A 17,161-nucleotide genomic window follows, 5' to 3' on the forward strand; every position below is an offset into this window, starting at 1 on the left:
AAGGAAGCTGACTGGAGGAAGCAGCCCAGGAGAGGACAAACCCAGCTCCCCCACTGGCAGCGGTGCTGGCATTTCGCTCAAGTCCAACGGAGTCAGGAAAAAGAGCACACACCTGTGGCTGCGTCCTCATGTCTGGGCACTTCCTGGTGACAAAGAGAGGGGGAAGAAGGAAAAGGGTAAATGCTGCGGTCCTGGTCCCATCTCAGCATCTCCCCGTGCCCCAGCAGCGTGCTCTGTCGTGGGTGCGTGCGGAGGGGATGTGGGTGCACAGGACCTGCGGCAGAAGCCCAGCAGGGGCCAGTGAGCCGGAACAGCCCCGCGGCACTACGTGCCCCTGCTCCACAGCGATTTTCCATTTCCAGAGTCTTTTGTCCCGCGCTGAATGACTCAAATCCAGAATTGTCATAATTTTAAAGCCTAATAGAAGTAACTTGTAAAGTGACTTGCTTTTGTCCTTGGTTAATTGTGTTTAAAATCAAATTAGTACAAGAATCTGAGATTTTTCTTCATTCAGTGAAGCATGGGTTGGAGGTATTTTGTTTGTTTGTTTGTTTTCAAACAATGGATTTTTCTACAAGAGAAGAAAAAAAGTGTTAATGGAAATTGCAGTGCACAATGAACCAAACCTGGAAAAAAAAAAAAAGTATTGTGAAGTCTTACAGATTCCAAAAGCTTATCTCGCTATCTTGCTGGTGTGGTTTTCATTTCTGATACTTACCACCCCCCTCTTCTCCCAAACTCCTTTTGTTTGTTTGTCTGTTTTGCAAGCTTTCTCTGGTTTTGATACAAACCAGAAGGAAGCTCGCGGCGCCGCCCCACAAACAGCCGTGGGCACGGGGGCGCACGGTGGGGACCCTGGCCAGCCGCTGCCACCACGTGAGACGCAGGAGACAAACCTGAGCCCAAAAACGTCACTCACACAAGACCACCGAGAACTTCCCTGTCACTCAGGGTCAGACTCATCCGCTCCAACCTGGAGCACGTCTTTCTTCCTGGAACAGACGGTGACAGGGTCACGCTGCCCTTGGAGCTCGCGGCCGTGCCCATCTCAGCAGGAGGCTGGGACTGGTGTCGGAGGAAGGCAAACGAAGAAGCAGGGGAAGACCCAGAGCTCAGCCCGGGCTGGGAGGCTGCATTGCCGAGGTCTCCACAGGACGCTGAGGACGCCAGCAGGGCGGTCACTGAATGGTTAAATGGGGACAGAGTGGGAGGCTTTGGGGCAGAAATCCAGGCAGCGCTGGCAGTGACAGGAAGACCCCGAGCTGTTCGCTCCCATGCTCCCAGCCTGCCAGAAACCTCAGGGGCAATGAGGTGTCCATGGGTGGTGGAACCAGTGCCTGGCCTCAGCACGGCACATCAGAGATCTGGGCCCTGTGCCACAGGGACGGGCTTCTGTGAATCTCTCCTGTCTTGCCACGAGAGCCAACGAACCTCCTCTGTATCCAAGTCCTGACCCAGAAGGCAACAGTACATTTCCTGCAAGTGGGTGAGAGAGGAGGAACAAGGAAATAAAAACGATATTCACACGTGTGATTACATCTGTTGGCATGGCTTTATTTTAAAGCCTAGCAACCCCTGGCAGTCACGTTTGGGATCCTCCTGTGCTGTGCTTTCGTTTCCCTAAAGTTTTTTTTCAGAGCTACCGTCTCCTGCCTCACCACATGCTTACCTGCTTGTCCATCCCATTTTATCCCCCTTTTATTCACTTTGGCTGTATGAATCGCAGTTTTCCAGGATCAGCTTTCAGATCTTCTACCGTGCCTTCATAGCACTGCCCTGGTAAGATCTGGCCTCAGCTGGGGTTTCTGTGCTGCCCTCTTGCACAGGGCAATCCCAGCAAAGCTGCGAGCGCGCAGCTGCAGAGGAGAAGGGCGGCTGTGTAGGCATGAAAAACGGCTTCAGGCAAGGACCGCTGCTTTGTTGAGGTCTCACTTCCAGGTCTGACGATGCCCCGTTGGCTCCTGTAGGTCCACCGAGGGATCCTGTCCTTGCAGACACCGCACCCTCCTTGCTGCAGAGAGGGGGAATGGCAGGGGCAGCTTCCCAGGGGTCCCTGTGGCTGCCGAACTGAGCAGTCCACACCAAGCTTCTGGGGGCTCCATCCCCACGGCCAAGCTCTGCCTGACTTGCAGGCTGGATGAAGTCTCCAAAAACATCGACAGCAAAAGCGACCAGAAGGCGTATGCGTGCACAGCCACTGCATTCTGCTGTAATTTCACTCGATCTCAGCTTGGTCCGGTCGGGTGCCCACAGGACACGTGGTGGGAGGCCAGAGAAGGCTCCCAGCCGCCCGCTTCCCTTTTCTAGGTGCCAGCGCAGGGCTGAGCGGTGGCTGAGGGCAGGAGAGCAGGGGGCTGCTAGATGGAGGGCAGGTGGGTGGGGGTCCCAGCAGGAGGCCCCGGGGACCCATGCTGTGACCCCGGTGGTTTAACACCTGTGAGCTGGAAGAGACCTGGAAGAACCATTCAGGGCCTCTTGACGAGCACAACCAAGCACAAAACTGCTGCTTTTTGAAGAACAACGGAGCAGCCGGGGTGCTTCAGCCTGGAAGGGGGTGAGGGAAAGCTGAGGTCTGAAGCCATCAGTGACCTGGGGAGGGGCAGAGGACCAGGCGCTCCTGTCACCCCCAGCACAAGAAGAGGGGCAGCCCAAACAACGCCAGCCTGAGACAGCTTCAGAAGGAGCAAAAAGGGCTTCTCCACCCCACCTGTGGCTGGGGACTCATTGCTACGGGATGCTGCAGGTGCTGACGGTTTACAGGGGATCAAAAGAAGACTGATAAATCACAGATTTATCCACTGATGGTTATTAAATGGATAAAAAGCCCTTAGGGAGGAGGTTTTAGTGCCCCAAAGGAAGTAAGAACCTTAATGGATGTGGGACAGGCAGAGCAGCCCCATGATCCCGAGAAGAAGGGATGGGCCGCCACTGTTTAAAACCCACTGTTGCTGAGGGAGCTCAGCCTGGGGCCAGGGCTAGGCAAAGCACCTCCCAAGCTGGGCATGTCCCTGGAAAGCCCATCTCCATGTGGCCCTGCATAATATGGGGACAGAGGAGGCAACTGCCAAATTCTTTGGCTGGGACACCCGTGTACCCGACACCTGATCACCCCCCCATTTCCTCATTGGCTGAGTACTACAGGTTCACAAGCTACTCGATGCTCCTCTATACCATATATGTACAATTTTTCTTTTTTTTTTAACCCTTTAATTTCTCCCTTTTCCCCTTTTTTCCCTTTCTTATGTTTTGAGAACCTGTGATCTTTGTTTTACTGTTCCCGCACTGCTCATCCTGTTTTTCTCAAGCTTCCACCTTATTCTGGAACAGTGAGGCCTTCTACTGTCCGCTTATCTACTTAGCATTTCTCCTTATTATGACTACACAACTACCTTGGAATACAGAAAAGTAATTCTCTACTGCAAAAACACAACTTAGTTTCTCACACCAAGAACCTGACAGAGATCAGGGGAGGCTCCAGGCACCTTCACAGCATTCCCCTACCTTCGCCTCCTATCACTGTGGGACTTCCTCAGCCTTTTCCAGGTTATTACAAATTCTTGAGCGTCTAACCAAGACCCTTTGCTGGCTAAGCCAAGCCCTGGCCTCAGCCGTCCGCTCAGCCCATGGTGCTGGGACCTCAGGGAAGGCTGAGCCCTTCCGCTGCTCCAACCACTGCACCACGGCCCTCCCTAGATTAGTTTGTGCTGCACCAGATCAGCTCTTTTGGGTTCTCTCAAAGCATCCAGAAGTTGCCTTTCCCTGCCTCTGCAAGCACCTTGCTGGCTCAGCAGAGAGCTTGGTTCTTGCTGCGTTTGGAGAGGGATTTAACCACGAATGGTTTGGGCAGTTCGACACCTTCAGTGACGTGATGAGGAGCTTCAGCTGTGATTCGTTTGCCTCCGGAGCATCCCGTGATACTGTCCGTGCTTGCTTTGCGAGGGAGGTGCACACAGCCCAAGACGTGGGGCACGGGAAGCTGAGGATGCCCCTCACCCACCTGTACCACGCGTGGGGCTTTCCATGAGCTCCGGCACCGTGGTTAGCCGAAGGCCACGGCACGTGCTGCCCGGGGGTACGCCGCCTGCGCATCGGTGTTTTGGAAACCTCCAGGGTGAGACACTACCATCCTCGCTGGGGCCCACAGCGTGGGTGCTTTACATGGAGCTGATTTCCTTGCCCAACTAAATCTCAGCCAGACGTACCACCACCAGCCCGCTTGGAAGTGCCACAACAGTGGTTTGGGGAGGTCCTTTTGGTGTTTTTTTTTAAGCACCTCAAACCTTCTGGCACAATGCACACCGCCCTGGGCCCTTGCCTTGAGTGCGTAACAGCACGCAGTGAGGGGGAGCCGCAACCACTGCCCTCAGGAAAGGCAATCCTAAGCAGAGAGCAGCTGCCTGCAGCTTGCCACCAGCCAAGGCACAAGCTGGAAACACAAACTGTCGGTTACAGCAAGAGGCCATGGAGGACAAAGCATCTGCAGCCAGCCGTGATGTCTCTTTGCTCTGGTCCTCGCCTCCTGTGCAGATGAGATGCTCCTTCCACGCTGGTTTGTTATTGCAATTAGCAACAGCTACGGACTGAGGCTGTGGGGCAGAGGTTGGCTGGAAGCAGAAGTGAAAGGGACAGAAATAGGGTGCCTGCGTGCTGGGGGGATGGAAGGAGAGCGGCTGGGATCCACCATGGGCAGGACGGCCACCCGGCTGCTCGGGGCAGGAGGGAGGTGGGGAGCAGGGCAGCTGGCTCCAGCAGGAGCCTCCTGAGATGGCTGGGGAAGCAGGCAGAGCTGGCCCGGCACAGGAGGAAGCCATTTGCTTGGTATTTTAGCCAGCCTTCACGTAGGAGAAGCAAACAGCACTTTGTCTATACCCACAAGCCCTCCCCAGGCTGGAAAGCAGGTGAAACATCCTGCAAAGCAGGTTTGCTGGGGTTTCTACAAACACCAAACCACCAACCTGGAGACAAGCACAAGTAGCTCGCCACTGGCCTCTCTATGCAGCTGTTCCTTCTTCCCACCCTTTTAGTTTTGCAAATGCTTGAACTGAATGTGGCTGTGGGCATGCCTGAATCAAGGTCCTTGAGCATGCAGCCCCCAGAGACCCCTGGCAAGGGGCCCGTGGCTCCGTGAAGTGGCTTCCAGGAGGATTTGCTCCCTCAGCTCCCCAGGGACAGAGGGGTGGCTGGGCAGGCTGTAGCTCCCCAAGCTCTCCTTCTCACCCTGCCCCACGCTGGGTGTGATGCTCGCCTTGTCCCACTCTTCGGGAACCTCCCCAACCACTACTATTGTCCAAAGAGACACGGCATGGGCCAGCTCCCTCAGCACCCTCCAGTGCATCCCACTGGGTCCTGCGGACTTGTCTGTGTTCGGCTGGCTGAGGTGTGCCCTGAGTCAATCTTCTTCTAGCATGGACGATGCCTCCCTGCTGCAGACTCTGCTGCTAGGACCAGGGGCTGGCAGGCATGAAGGCAAACCTCAGCAATAAAAAAGTCAAAGGTGGCCCTGAGCACCTCGTCTGCTCTGGCTCTGTGGTCACCAGGTGTCCTGTCCCCGTGAGCAGCAGGGCCACCTGTCCCTCAGCCTCCCTTCTGCTGCCCATGCACTTCTAGGAGCCTCCTCCTGACCCTTCGCATCCCTTGTTGGTTCCCACTGCAGCTGAGCCTTGGCTGTGGCGATGCGAGGTGCCCCGGCACTCCTGCCGTGTGCTCGCTGCCCCTGGAGCTACACGCGGGGCCGTGGTCGGGGATGCCGAGAGCCACCCTTCCTGCTAGAAGGAATTCACTTCTGTCAACGTTCAGCTCACCCCGGCATACTGCACTTAACAAAACTAAGCTTGTTCTGGTTTCCTTCCTCATTCCAGCCTGGCTCAGCCACTCCGTGAGCTGGCAGAGGTGCTGGGGCTTTCCAGAGGTGTAAACTCCCAGATGTCACAACCTGCGGCATCCCCCTGTGCTGCCCAGGGCCGGATTCCTGCGGGCCAGGGAACCTCCTGGAAGTTCAGCGTGGGAGGGCTCCCACGCCTTCACCCACTGCCTGCGCCTGCCATAGCTCCTTTCATTTTCACTTCGCTCCTCATCGGGTTTTCGGGAACTATGCGGCTCTGCCCTTGGCACCGGGAGCAAGCCCAGGCACTGCTTGCAGCAGCAGCCTCGGAAGGGAGACGGAAGCGGTGTTTGTCTGGGCTGGGTGCTGCGCACAGCGCCCACAGTGCACGAAGCCCAGGCAGCTCCCGGTGTCGTGGCCGCGGTCGCTCCGGTGAGTGCACAGCGGGAGCCCCTGGGCGCAGAGCTGGGGCTTGGCCTTGGTGGGGGAGCGGGGTGGCCGGCAAGGCTCTGGCTTGCCAGCCCATCTGGGCACTCGGGGCACGGAGGAACCTCCCCAGCCGCACACAAAGGAACTGGTAGCTTTGTTGCAAGCTCTGGGGTGCTGGCTGAGCTCTGCATGTGCGCGTTTGCTCTCCACCACTGTGCTGATGTGGGTCCTGGGGGCCACAGCTGCTGCTGCTGACCCCCCCGTCTGCTGCAGATGTCTCAGGAACCGCAGCGCCGGAGCAGCCCCGCTGCCTTGCTCATCCCCAAGGCCAGGGAAGGGCGAGCGCAGCGCGCGGTGTACGTCCTCCTGGCCACCTGCACCGCGGCGCTGTGCCTGGCTGGGGAGCCCCTGTCACCCGCTGCCCACCGCCTCACCGCCCACCTGGCAGCCCTGCAGATCGGGACCTTGCTCAAGGGCTGCTGCTGCCTGGCAGAGGAGATCTTCCACCTCCAGTCCAGGTGAGCCACCTCAGGGCCGCTGCGGAGACAAGGCCACGGAGCACTGCGGGGAAATCTGCTCCTCGTTTCTGTCCCCACGAGTGCCCCCACAGCTGCTCACTGTCATCCTCGCTGCTCCCGACTTTCCCGTCTTCCTCTTCTCCTCCTGCCCTTCCCCACGCCTCTGTGGACCTATCCGTGGTCACTCGCTGGTGTCCCTTTTCCCTGGGGCAGAAATCACAGCCCCAGCCTTCCTCCACCATCAGCTTCTGGAGAGCATGGGGATTTTGGAGATCATCTCCCCTTGGTGTCCAGCCCCACACTGCTCCCCTCCAGGCCCACGAGCGCTGCTGGAGACCCAAGGTCCTTCCTGAGCAGGGGCTGCAGGGTGCTGTGCTGCTCCAGGAGGCCTGGCGGGGAGGTGGGAGCGCCCCTGGCCAAGCACCCCACCAGTGGGCATCAGCCCACCTCGCGCCTCCCTCTCCCACCCAGATACCACGGCAGCTTCTGGAGGGCGCTGAGCGCCTGCTTCCCACCACGCTGGCACCTGGCCCTGCTGTTCATCGGTGGCTCAGCCTACCTGGACCTGCAGCAGGGAGACAGGCTCAGCCCCTACCTTGCCCTGACCTGCCTGTGCCATCTCCTCGCCCTCGCCCTCGGGCTCCAGGTAAGGCACTGGCACCCTGCGCCTGCCCGTGCTCCCCGGGGATGCTCAGCACACAGTGCGGGGTGCCTGGCTCCGTACCCGCGGTACAGCCCACCCGCACGCTGCCCTGCTGCAGGAGGGACAAATTCCACCTGGCTCGGCTCAGCCCCGCAGAGCTATGCCCTGGGCAGCACCCTGCCAGGCGTCCATCCGGAGGGCCCCGTGCTCCTGCGTTTAATGAAAGCAGCCGCTCCGTGGCACGGGCACCAGCCCTCCACAGCAAGGGCCCCACAGGGATGAAAAATGGGGGTTACGTCTGTCAATCAATGTAGTCCTTGGTGGAAAGGGCAGCCCGTGAGGTCTCCAAAGGGTTGACTGTCATCATCAGAACGCACTGAGTGCCGAGCTCCAGGTCCCTCTGCAGCACTGCGGAGGGCTCTGCCTTCCTCCAGCAGTGGTGGAGCAGTTGGGGATCCCACAGGCTACCCAGGGGTGCTCTGAGGAGGCCTGAACACCCATTTCCACCTAAACAAACACACAGGGCTGGCGGGCAGCATCAATGGGCCTGGAAATCCCAACGCTGTCGAACACTGGGATGTCTCCTCCTACGGGCTGGAGGCAGTGGGCCGATGCACAGCTTGTGCTGGGGTACAGGACCACACAGGTTCCAGGCTCACCCAGCACCACCCGCCTCACCAGGGGCTGCTGTGCCGGGCCCTCTGGAGACAGCCGCCGCTCTCCGTCCCCGCTGAGAGCCGGGTGCTGCTGGAGAGCCAGGCAGCCGCTGCTGCCACTTCCCTCTCCTCTGCCTTCTTCTCACATCTTTCTCTCCTTGCCTCTGCAGAAGCCCTCGGCGGCGGAGATCTCTGAGATGACTGAGAGGTCCAAGCAGAACGTCGCTCATGGGCTTGCCTGGTCTTACTATGTTGGGTACCTGAAAATAGTTCTGCCACGTACGTGGCTGTTTCCCTGCATTATCAGGCCTAGATAGGCAGAAAAACCTATAGCAGAGCAGCAGGGAGCAGACTCCATAGCAGCTTTCCTCACTCAGGCACCCTTGTCCCATGCTCTCTCCCCCCAGGCATAAAGGAGTCTATGGAGGAAATCAGCAAAGCCAACCCCAACGTGCAGGCATGCAGGGAGACCTGGAAGCTCCACATCTTGATCCCTCTGAGCTGTAACGTCTGGGATGACCTGGAGAAAGCTGACAGCAATATCCAGTACCTGACAGACCTCACAGAAACCACCCTGACCCGAGGCGGCATCAAAAAAAGGGTCTACAAGCACAGCTTCTACGCAATCAGGGATGGGGACAACCAGGTATGCCAGGGGCAGCCCCACTGCAGCACTCAGCATGCCTGAAGGTCTTTCTGGCCTCAGATCCCAGACCAAAAGGAGCTGCAAGGGCAGGACAGTGATCCTGCTCTGTTAGAAATGCCCAGCTTCCAGCAGTCTCCCATTAGATGGAGAGGTCCTGCCCATGCCCCCCTCCCTCCTGGCCCCCTCCCTCCTGGCTGCACGCTCCCCACCTCAGCCCTGCAGGCATCTGGGGCTTGCTTAACCCCTCCTGGAGTTGATTGGAGTCCAGAAAACTGCAGAGAGCTGAACAGAAAGAAAAAAAAAAAAAAGCAGTGGATGTCAGGTCTGCAGCATCACTTCCCCTCTTCCCATGGGATGGAGGAATATTTCCTTCTGTTAGGAAAAGGTGCTTGAAAATGCCATGTGATTTCCCCTGGGAACCTCTTTTCCAGGCTGGTGATCCCCCAGCCCCCTGCAGTGCGCTCATCTCCTTCCACGTCCCCAGGCACCCTTGGTGCAGGCTGCACGTCGGTCCTGCCGACACATCTGGGGATGGAGGCACGGGCATAGCCGTGCTTCTCATGGAGGTCCTTCTCATTTGCCTTCTGATGGTGGCAGTGCCTTGAATCTCTCCTAAGCTGTGTGGCTGACCACCCTCCTCCTAGCTGTACATTCACCTTGCCAGGATCCATCCTCCTCCCGTGTCCCTGCTCTCCATCAGGGTGCTCAGATGTCTCTAGCAGAGGAGCCACCAAGAGGGCACAATGGAACGCAAACGAGGGGCATCTCCATGGGGACCCAGCCTCCAGGGGGAAACTGCCCCCAGGCTGTGCCTCGCCAAAGCTGTCCGCAGCCCCCGGGCAGCTCTCCGAGCCCCAACACTTGGGACATGGCACTGCAGGCCCCTGCCCGGCCGCTCGCTCCCTCCCCGCGCGGCAGGGCCGGGGGACGCCAGCGGCCGCACTCCTCGCCTCTCGCCCTGCAGGCCAGGCACTGTGCGGTGGAGTACGCCACGCCGCTGCAGACGCTCTATGCCATGTCTCAGGACGAGTGCGCTGCCTTCAGCCGGGACGACCGCCTGGAGCAGGCCAAGCTTTTCTACAGGACCTTGGAGGAGATCCTGAGAGGCTCCAAGGAGTGCACAGGAACCTACCGGCTCATTGCGTACGAGGGTGAGCGAGCAGGGGACGAGGGCAGGGGTGCCCAGCACGGTGGCCGTGCTCTCCAGCCTCTTGTGTGTTGTTGGATCAGGACATGCAAGGGGAAATCTGCAGGATCCATGCAGTGTTTGGCAGCAGGCGTGGGTGATGTGACTTTTTGCTGCGGGCCCCAGAGCAGCAGGGAGGATACTGGTAGGATACTGGCCCCCACTCAAGTCCCCCCAGGCCCCTGAGATGAGCAGTCTTTGGCTGTGGCAGCAAGATGCTCCCGCAAACGTTAGATATAACAGCAGCCTTCCAGGGGAAGGAGCAGGTGCTGTCACTGCTGATTTTGCTGGGAGAAGCGTCTGGGGTCATCAAGTCCCCCAGCAGCATGTGTGCTGCTCCCCGGCACTCCCCAGGGAGTGAGCCTTCCCCTTCACCCTTTCATTTCCCCTCTTCCCACCTCTGCCAGGACAGCGGGGCTTGACAGCAGCTTGCTGTTTCTTGCCGAAACAAGAAAATTCTCATCAGTTTTTTTCAGAGAAATTCAGTGCTCTCCCTGACTGGGAGCAGCATTTCCGTCCAGCAAGGTGGTTCCTACCACAGTAGGCACTACTGGGAGCCCAGCACATGGTGCCTGTGTTTTATTCTCCTTCCTGCACTTTGTGTTTTATTTTGTTTGTTCCGGTGTGAGGAAAAGGGAAGTAGGAACCATATTCTGACTTTTCAGGAAATTCTGCATATTTTGGGGCATCTCTCAGAGACTGCTTCCTGCCCATACCCCTGCCTCAGGCCAGACCATGAAGGATGGTTTCATCTTTCTTCTGTTCCAGAGCCGAGAGAAGCCGAGCCCCACTTCTTGTCCAGAGAGATCCTCTGGCACCTGCGGCAGCAGCAGCAGGAGGAGTTCACGGTGCACGAGGGGACCCCTCCGCGCACCCTGGCCACGGCCCTGGGTTCAACAGACCTCAGCCTCCAGATCAGTGCCTCCGACCTGCCCCAGCCCCTGCGAAGCGACCACCCCTGAGGTCCCCGTCCTGCGAGCCCACTCCTGCAGCAGGAGCCTCCCGTGGCTGTGAGCCCCGGCCTCCCGCAGGAGCCGTGCACCCGGAGCTCCCATGCTTCACATTTACAGCTGACCCAAACCACAGCCTTGTTTCCATTTCCCATTTCCTTTGTTTTGTTGTATATTCCTAATATACAGAATCAGAATCACAGAATTATATAGGTTGGAAGAGACCTCCAAGATCACCGAGTCCAACCTCTCACCTAACACTAACAAGTCCTCCACTAAACCATATCACCAAGCTCTACATCTAAACGTCTTTTAAAGACCTCCAAGGATGGTGACTGAACCACTTCCCTGAATATATATTATTATGTTATTTTTATTTTTTTATCTGCTTCAATTTTTATCATATAAAGCATTTTTCTCTGGGGTAAGTTGCGTGACCACAAATCCTGGGAATGGCACACAGCCTGCCCTTGGACACCCCGCAATGCTGAAATCCCAGCCCCACATGTGCAGGTGTGCGCTGGGCCCAAGCAATCCTGGCCTTTCAAGGGGCTGGCTTTGGGTTTTCCTGCTGGCCCCAGGCAGGCGCTGAGCCTGTGCCCCATTCCTGGCCCTCAGCTGCCCAGCTCCTTTTTGCAGCTCCCACCCCGGAGATGCTGGATGCACCTCGCTCTGCCCATGGCTCCCAAAGGAAGAGTCATGCAGACAGCCTGGGACAGCTCGCAGCGCACGGGGCTGGGAATGGCAGCGGCAGCACTCCAGCAGGAAGATGGGTGCCCTGCCAGGCCCCAAGCCCCACACTTCAGTGGTCCTGGCTGAGAAAAACTAAGTGGCTGGGCATGGATGTCACGGCTTCCTCAAGCGCCTGGTGGAACAGCTTTGGTGACAGTGGGGGCTCCCAGCGGGCAAGAAGGCAGCTCCAGCAGGCAACGTGGCACAGCAGCAGCCACAGCCGCAGACCGGCTGAGGAGCAGCCTTGCTGCACTGCTCCAGCACTGCAGCCTGAAGGGCTCCGGCACAACGGCGCTGCCCCAGCCTTGTTTGCTCTGTGAAGGCAGCATTGGACTTGCCTCTGAGATGTGGCCGTGCCACCCCGTGTTCCCCTCTAAGTGCAGGGAAAAAAGCCTGGGTGCAAACCGAGGCACAGAAAGCCCATAACCTAGCACCTAACCACGCTGTGAAGCCTCTGGGCCCACTCTCCTGACCTGGATGAGCACAATGTGGTGACACCTTCTGCACCCCAAGGGTGGCCCCCTCTTTAAGGGATCAGCTGCACCTTGCTCCTCTCGCATCTAAAGACACTTGAGAAATAGCTCCTGCTCATTCTGCCTCCCCTCAGCTTTCCTTCCCAGGACAAAACTGCTCGTGGCTCGCAGCTGCCTCAGCAAAGCAGCCCAGGCAAACAAGAGAGCTCCATCTGCCATGCACCAGGAAGAACAAGATGGGAAATGCTTCTCCCCAGCACCAGCAAGCTTACAGAAGAGATTTGTCTTCACACTGGTCCCGCTGGTATTTGGAAATGGAACCCGTTGCAGGATTTGGTAAACCTTAACCTGAAGCCTAATCTCTCGGTATTGCATCTGCACAAAAAAACAAAAGTGACAGATGAAAGGTGGGGGACCCCTCGCCAGCAGTGGGAGCACACACCCCTCGTGCAGAGAGCAGAGTCCTGGACCAAGGGGTCTGGTCCCAGTGCGTGGGCAGGAGGACGTGCTCCTGGCTGCCCCACATCACCCATCTCGCCTTTTCGGAGCACAGAGCGGCTGTGAGCACCTGCAGAGACTGGAAACACACAGCACCAGGGCTGAGCTCAGCAGCACAGGCACCGCCAGCCACAGCTGTGAGGGATGCAGAGCCTGCACGAGGGCACCCCCAAGGTTTGTGCCTTTTTTCCCCCAGGGATCCTCGTGCGGCAACAACACAGCCTCTGTCCTGACTCCCTTCAGGTACGGGCGCTTCCCACCTTCCCCGTCACCACCCCCAGCCTGGCTGAAGCTGGGCTCAGCCCCTGTGAGCAGGGCACAGGCAGACACAGGAGCCTCAGAGGAAAGCTGGCGGTGCAGCCTTGTTCCAGCAGAAACCATGCTGGTGTCCGACAGCTCAGCTTCTGACGCTGCTCCAGAGCAAACCAGGGCCAAGCAAATGGCAAGGAGACAGCCTTCGCTGGCAGAGTACGGCAGGCAGGGCTGACAGAGGCAGGAATAGCAAGCCTCAGAAGGAAGTGGAAGCTTGCTGCCCACGCTGGCAAGCAGAAGATAGCCATTAGGGATAGCCATTAGGGATAGTTTTCCCTCAACCTCCCTAACAGCACAAAGTGGCCAAGTCTTTGCACTAATTGCAGCTTTCTCTGTCGGCCCTGACCCGGGGTTCCCCGGCTTGTAGGTGGGTGAAGGTGCCGCAGGCCTGGCCCGCTGCTGGCTGGCACTTGCAAAGTGGTGGCATCCCCAGCAGCCGTTGTCACCAGTGTGTCTGCTGACCACAGCGTGGACACCACCGCCCGGTGCCACTGGCCTTGCTCGGCGGGGATCGTGCTGGCTCAGAAGTGCCCGGTGTGGCACAGGGGTGAGGGCTGAGCCCATGGCTCCTTGCAGGGCAGCACGGACTCGGCATGCCACATCAGGAAGCCACGCTTGCCACTGCAGAGATGGGGCAGGCGTCCCTGGGGAGCTGGAGCCCCCTGCCCCCAGCCCCAGCCTGGCAGACTTGCAGCAGCTGCTCGCTCAGGGCTGTGGGCCCCAAATCTCATCTGTGACCAGGGTGCCCCTGAGGCACCAACCACCCACCAGCCCCTCCAGGCCCAGGGTGCTCTTGCTGAGCACTTTCTCCGACACTCAGCCTGCTCTCGAGCCTGAGCAGCTCTCCTCTGCCCCCAGGATGGAGGAGAGGCGTTAGGGAGCAGCAGACCCCCCACCCCGGCTGGGATGGAGTTAAGTTTTCCTGCAGCGCCCCGTATGGTATTGTGTCACACCGATGTTGTGTCTACTGCTGAGCAGTGCCGGCACAGCACCAAGACTCCCTCCAAACCCCTCGGGGCCAGCAGGTTGGGGTGGGCAAGAGGTGGGGAGGGGCCATGGCCAGGGCAGCTGACCTAAACCAACCAAAGGGATACCCCACGCCATATGGGGTCACAGTCAGCAACAAAAGCTGGGAAAGGGGAAGGGGAGGGAGGGCTCTCATTGTGAAGACACCTGTCCTGAGCAGCCACTACGGGTATTGAGGCCATCCCAGGACATGGCCAGACATTGCTTGTTGATGGGAAGTAGAGAATATTTTGTTTTCTTCTCTCTGTGCTTTCTTTACTTTCCTTTTTTTTTTTCCTGTTCCTTTTCCCTTTAATTAAATTATCCTTATCTCAACCCATGAGCCTTTTTTTTTTCTTTCCAGCGTACTTGCTTATTCCCCCTCTCTTCTTTCGAGGAGGGGGAGTGAGAGAGCGGTTGTGGTGGAGCTTGGCTGCCCAGCGGGCTGTAGAACAACCACAGGCAGGCACGCCAGAAAGCCCCCCTTTGGGGTCTCCTGCCATCCAGTGGTGATGGGACGGGCCTGGGGGTGAGCAGGGAGGTGCGTTCATGGTCAGGGTGCAGGGGAGGAAGGCAGAGCCGGGCACAGTCTGGCTCAGCCAGGACTGAGGCCAGGGTTGAGCTTGGATGCTCAAGGCAAGGACAAGGCTTCTCACAGCTATTCCTCGCATCCCATCTGGTTTTGTTAGTGCCATTTGGATATAAATAAGCCCAGCTCCTGTTTGTTCAGAACCACGGAGTTTGCCAGGTTGGCAGTTCTTTCTGAGGCACACTGGTCTTCTCTCCTTGGGGGTGACCAGAAATTCGACTATTAGCTGCCTGGAAGGATCCAGTCCCGCTCCATGGAGCAGAGGCTTCTTTTCTGACCTTACAAGTGTCTTTGCTCCTGCTTTGTGTATCTTCTTTGAGATGGATGAAAAACCACCAGTGCAGCCTGGGATGCCTGGGACAGAGGCATGGGGAGAAGGGAGGCAGAGTGCTTCCCAAATCTTGCCTTTTTGTTTGGATATAGTGAATTTAGCATTTATTTTTACAGAGGTTGCTTTTTACTGCCTAAAACATCTCTGGACTCTATTTTTTTTTTCTTTGGAGGGACATGTGCATTAAAGATCACTACACTGAAAGTCCCAGGAACTTTATGGCTGACTCTAGCTACATGGATCAATGTTTAAAGCATCTGAGAGCTGACTTAGGTTTAGCATGAGAAGTGTTTTTGCCTCAGGAGCCAGCTCCAACCCACATGGCACCGGTGGGTGCCAGAAGACAGCAGGAGATCTGGGCACTCCTCCCCACCCCTGCATCAGGCAAACAAGAGCCTTTGGGAGGGAGAGCACGTTGCCCAGAGCTGCCTTCCCCGGGTGTCCTTTGAGATTTTGTAACTCCTACTGCTTTTGCACAGAATTCTCAGCTGACACTGACATCTCTGTGGCTCTGGGTTTAAGGCTAGAGAGGAGAGTTCCTCTTCTTCTGTTTTACTGCTGGGTTGGGGGTTAAGAGGTCAGCACCTATATGGCCCTCTAGAGTCTGTTCCTGTAAAGGACTGAGGTTTGGGAGCTGGAAAACTCATCCAGCTCTTTTGGGAAACCTTGCCCATTTTCTTTTTGGCCTGTAATGGATGGTGGCACCTCAGACAGGTTTTGGTTGCTCCTGCTGCAGTGATGAGCAGCAAGGAAACTTTTAAAAAGATAACTTGTGTTGCTCATCAACACTAAAATGTGGCCCTTATTGCACACTGGTTCCTTCAATCTGGCAACTCTTATTGGCTGTCTTCAGCAACGACTTTTTTTAAGTCCTCTCAAACATGTCTAGGTATCAATCCCTTGGCATCCAACAAGGGATTTGGGGAACATTGCTACCAACCATTGGGAAATGACCCTTTTTGTTTGTAGATTTAAGCCTCTGTGCAGTTTCTCTGGCCCCCAGACAGTGCATAAATCACTGCCTTGCTCAAAATCAGAAGAACTCGTTGAGTCATTTAAGTTCATTCAGTTTGTGGTGGGAACTGGAATTGATAAAGTGCTGTACAAAATGCTTCTGCACTCACATACCATTAGCAGCAGAGTAAGGAAAGACGTGGCTTAAAGGAAGAAAAAAAAAAAAAAAGATGCAGCGTTCCTTGTTCTTGGCTATTCTATCACTAACATTTGTGAAGCTGAGCAGCTGATCTGCACGTTGGTTTTCTCCCCCTTGCTCTCACTGGTTTAGTGACTGGATCATGGAAAATGTGTTGAGGTTTCCCATTTTTGCTTACATTCCTGGGAACTACTGTCTGCTGTGTCTTGAGATCATGTGCCAAGTATATACCTTGGCTGTAATGTTTCCCTAGGAGCCACGGTGAATTTTGAAGCTTTGAAAGTTTTATGGAGTGGTTTGAATATACATGTTGGCATTAACAACATAGATCTTCTAGAAGAACCCCAAACCTGACCTCTGGTGCTGAGGCAAGAAGTGTTCTCAGCTTCATTTGTGCTCCCACCCACCCAGCAAACACATCCTGCCGCTTGGGCCCTGGAGCATTTGGGCAGAAACTTGCTGATTTTTTTAAAAGGCCAAATTCTGGATCCTTGCAAATGCAGGATGCTTCTGTATCTATGGCAGGAGGGGAGGAGAAGTCAAAGGTTATTCCTGAAGCCTGAGAATAGCTAAAAATATTCAGCAGGACCTGCTTTTATTTGTGTTCGTAGGTCTTATACCCGTGTAAATTCTAACGAGCAGGTCAATTTGGTTGATAACTGTGCAACTCCCAAGCAAAGAAGGCTTTGTGAATGATGATATTTTACAGTCAGCTTTGCAATGGTGTTCACTTCGTGAGGCTGGAATAAAACAAATTATTGGCAAATTCGTGTGCATGGAGTCAGGGAGCTCCATGTGCTGCGATGGAGAAAAACGTTCTTCTGCAGAAAGGGGCTCGCAAGGCTGGCACTTGGTAAACGTCCCACGAGGAACCAGCCAGAGGAGGTGAGCAGCAGCGGCTGTGCAGCGGTGCTATGCTGCCCTCAAGTGTTGCTTTTTAGGGATATTCAAATCTGCAAAGCCTGCAGTTTGCACTTCTAAAGTTTGGTGATTGTGCTTCAAGAAAGGCCCTTGCAATGACGCTGATTATTTTACCTTTTATGTAGGAAACTTCCTGCTTGAAAAGTGGGCTTATTTGAAGTGATTGATTTAAACAGCGTGTTGACCAAGTTCACTCCTCTCTGTGGTTAAAGTTTGGCATCCTGCAAAGCAAGGAAAACAGCAGCTCAGTGCTTCAGCTATCCGCCACTCACACATCTCTGGGGCATAAACTGGCTGT

At 56.3% G+C, this 17,161-nt stretch overlaps 1 protein-coding gene and 1 long non-coding RNA gene across 8 annotated transcripts; one reads left to right on the forward strand and one right to left on the reverse strand.

Annotated features, from left to right (window-relative positions):
* Positions 1-26: 26 nt before the first annotated feature.
* Positions 27-9,671, reverse strand: LOC136786382 (uncharacterized). Of its 3 annotated transcripts, XR_010824907.1 has the most exons (4): positions 9,370-9,671; positions 8,923-8,995; positions 275-571; positions 27-143 (listed from the first exon to the last, which is right to left on the reverse strand). It is a non-coding gene; the product is annotated as an uncharacterized lncRNA (long non-coding RNA). The 3 variants fall into 3 exon arrangements; XR_010824906.1 differs by having other exon boundaries at positions 8,923-9,671; XR_010824908.1 differs by lacking the exons at positions 8,923-8,995; positions 9,370-9,671 and adding an exon at positions 920-1,033.
* Positions 6,089-14,342, forward strand: STING1 (stimulator of interferon response cGAMP interactor 1). 5 transcript variants are annotated; one of them, XM_066977100.1, is made up of 7 exons: positions 6,117-6,253; positions 6,493-6,768; positions 7,240-7,414; positions 8,238-8,346; positions 8,475-8,713; positions 9,738-9,864; positions 10,668-14,224. In XM_066977100.1, exons 2-7 carry the CDS (start codon positions 6,524-6,526, stop codon positions 10,859-10,861), a joined length of 1,089 nt encoding a protein of 362 aa, XP_066833201.1. In that variant the 5' UTR covers positions 6,117-6,253; positions 6,493-6,523; the 3' UTR covers positions 10,862-14,224. The 5 variants fall into 5 exon arrangements, with proteins under 5 accessions (XP_066833202.1, XP_066833203.1, XP_066833201.1 ...); XM_013202031.3 differs by having other exon boundaries at positions 9,678-9,864; positions 10,668-14,215; XM_013202032.3 differs by having other exon boundaries at positions 6,134-6,253; positions 6,524-6,768; positions 9,678-9,864; positions 10,668-14,215.
* Positions 14,343-17,161: the final 2,819 nt, after the last annotated feature.

Source organism: Anser cygnoides, chromosome 14, assembly GCF_040182565.1.
Source record: "Anser cygnoides isolate HZ-2024a breed goose chromosome 14, Taihu_goose_T2T_genome, whole genome shotgun sequence".
NCBI classification, from domain to species: Eukaryota; Metazoa; Chordata; class Aves; order Anseriformes; family Anatidae; genus Anser; species Anser cygnoides.

Excerpts from the sequence above, each read along its gene's own strand:
- STING1 (XM_066977101.1), top strand. The coding sequence starts at position 6,091 with ATGCGGCTCTGCCCTTGGCACCGGGAGCAAGCCCAGGCACTGCTTGCA. Across the intron at positions 6,254-6,523 it reads TCGTGGCCGCGGTCGCTCCG|ATGTCTCAGGAACCGCAGCG; the intron begins GTGAGTGCACAG and ends CGTCTGCTGCAG. Across the intron at positions 8,714-9,677 it reads TCAGGGATGGGGACAACCAG|GCCAGGCACTGTGCGGTGGA; the intron begins GTATGCCAGGGG and ends CTCGCCCTGCAG.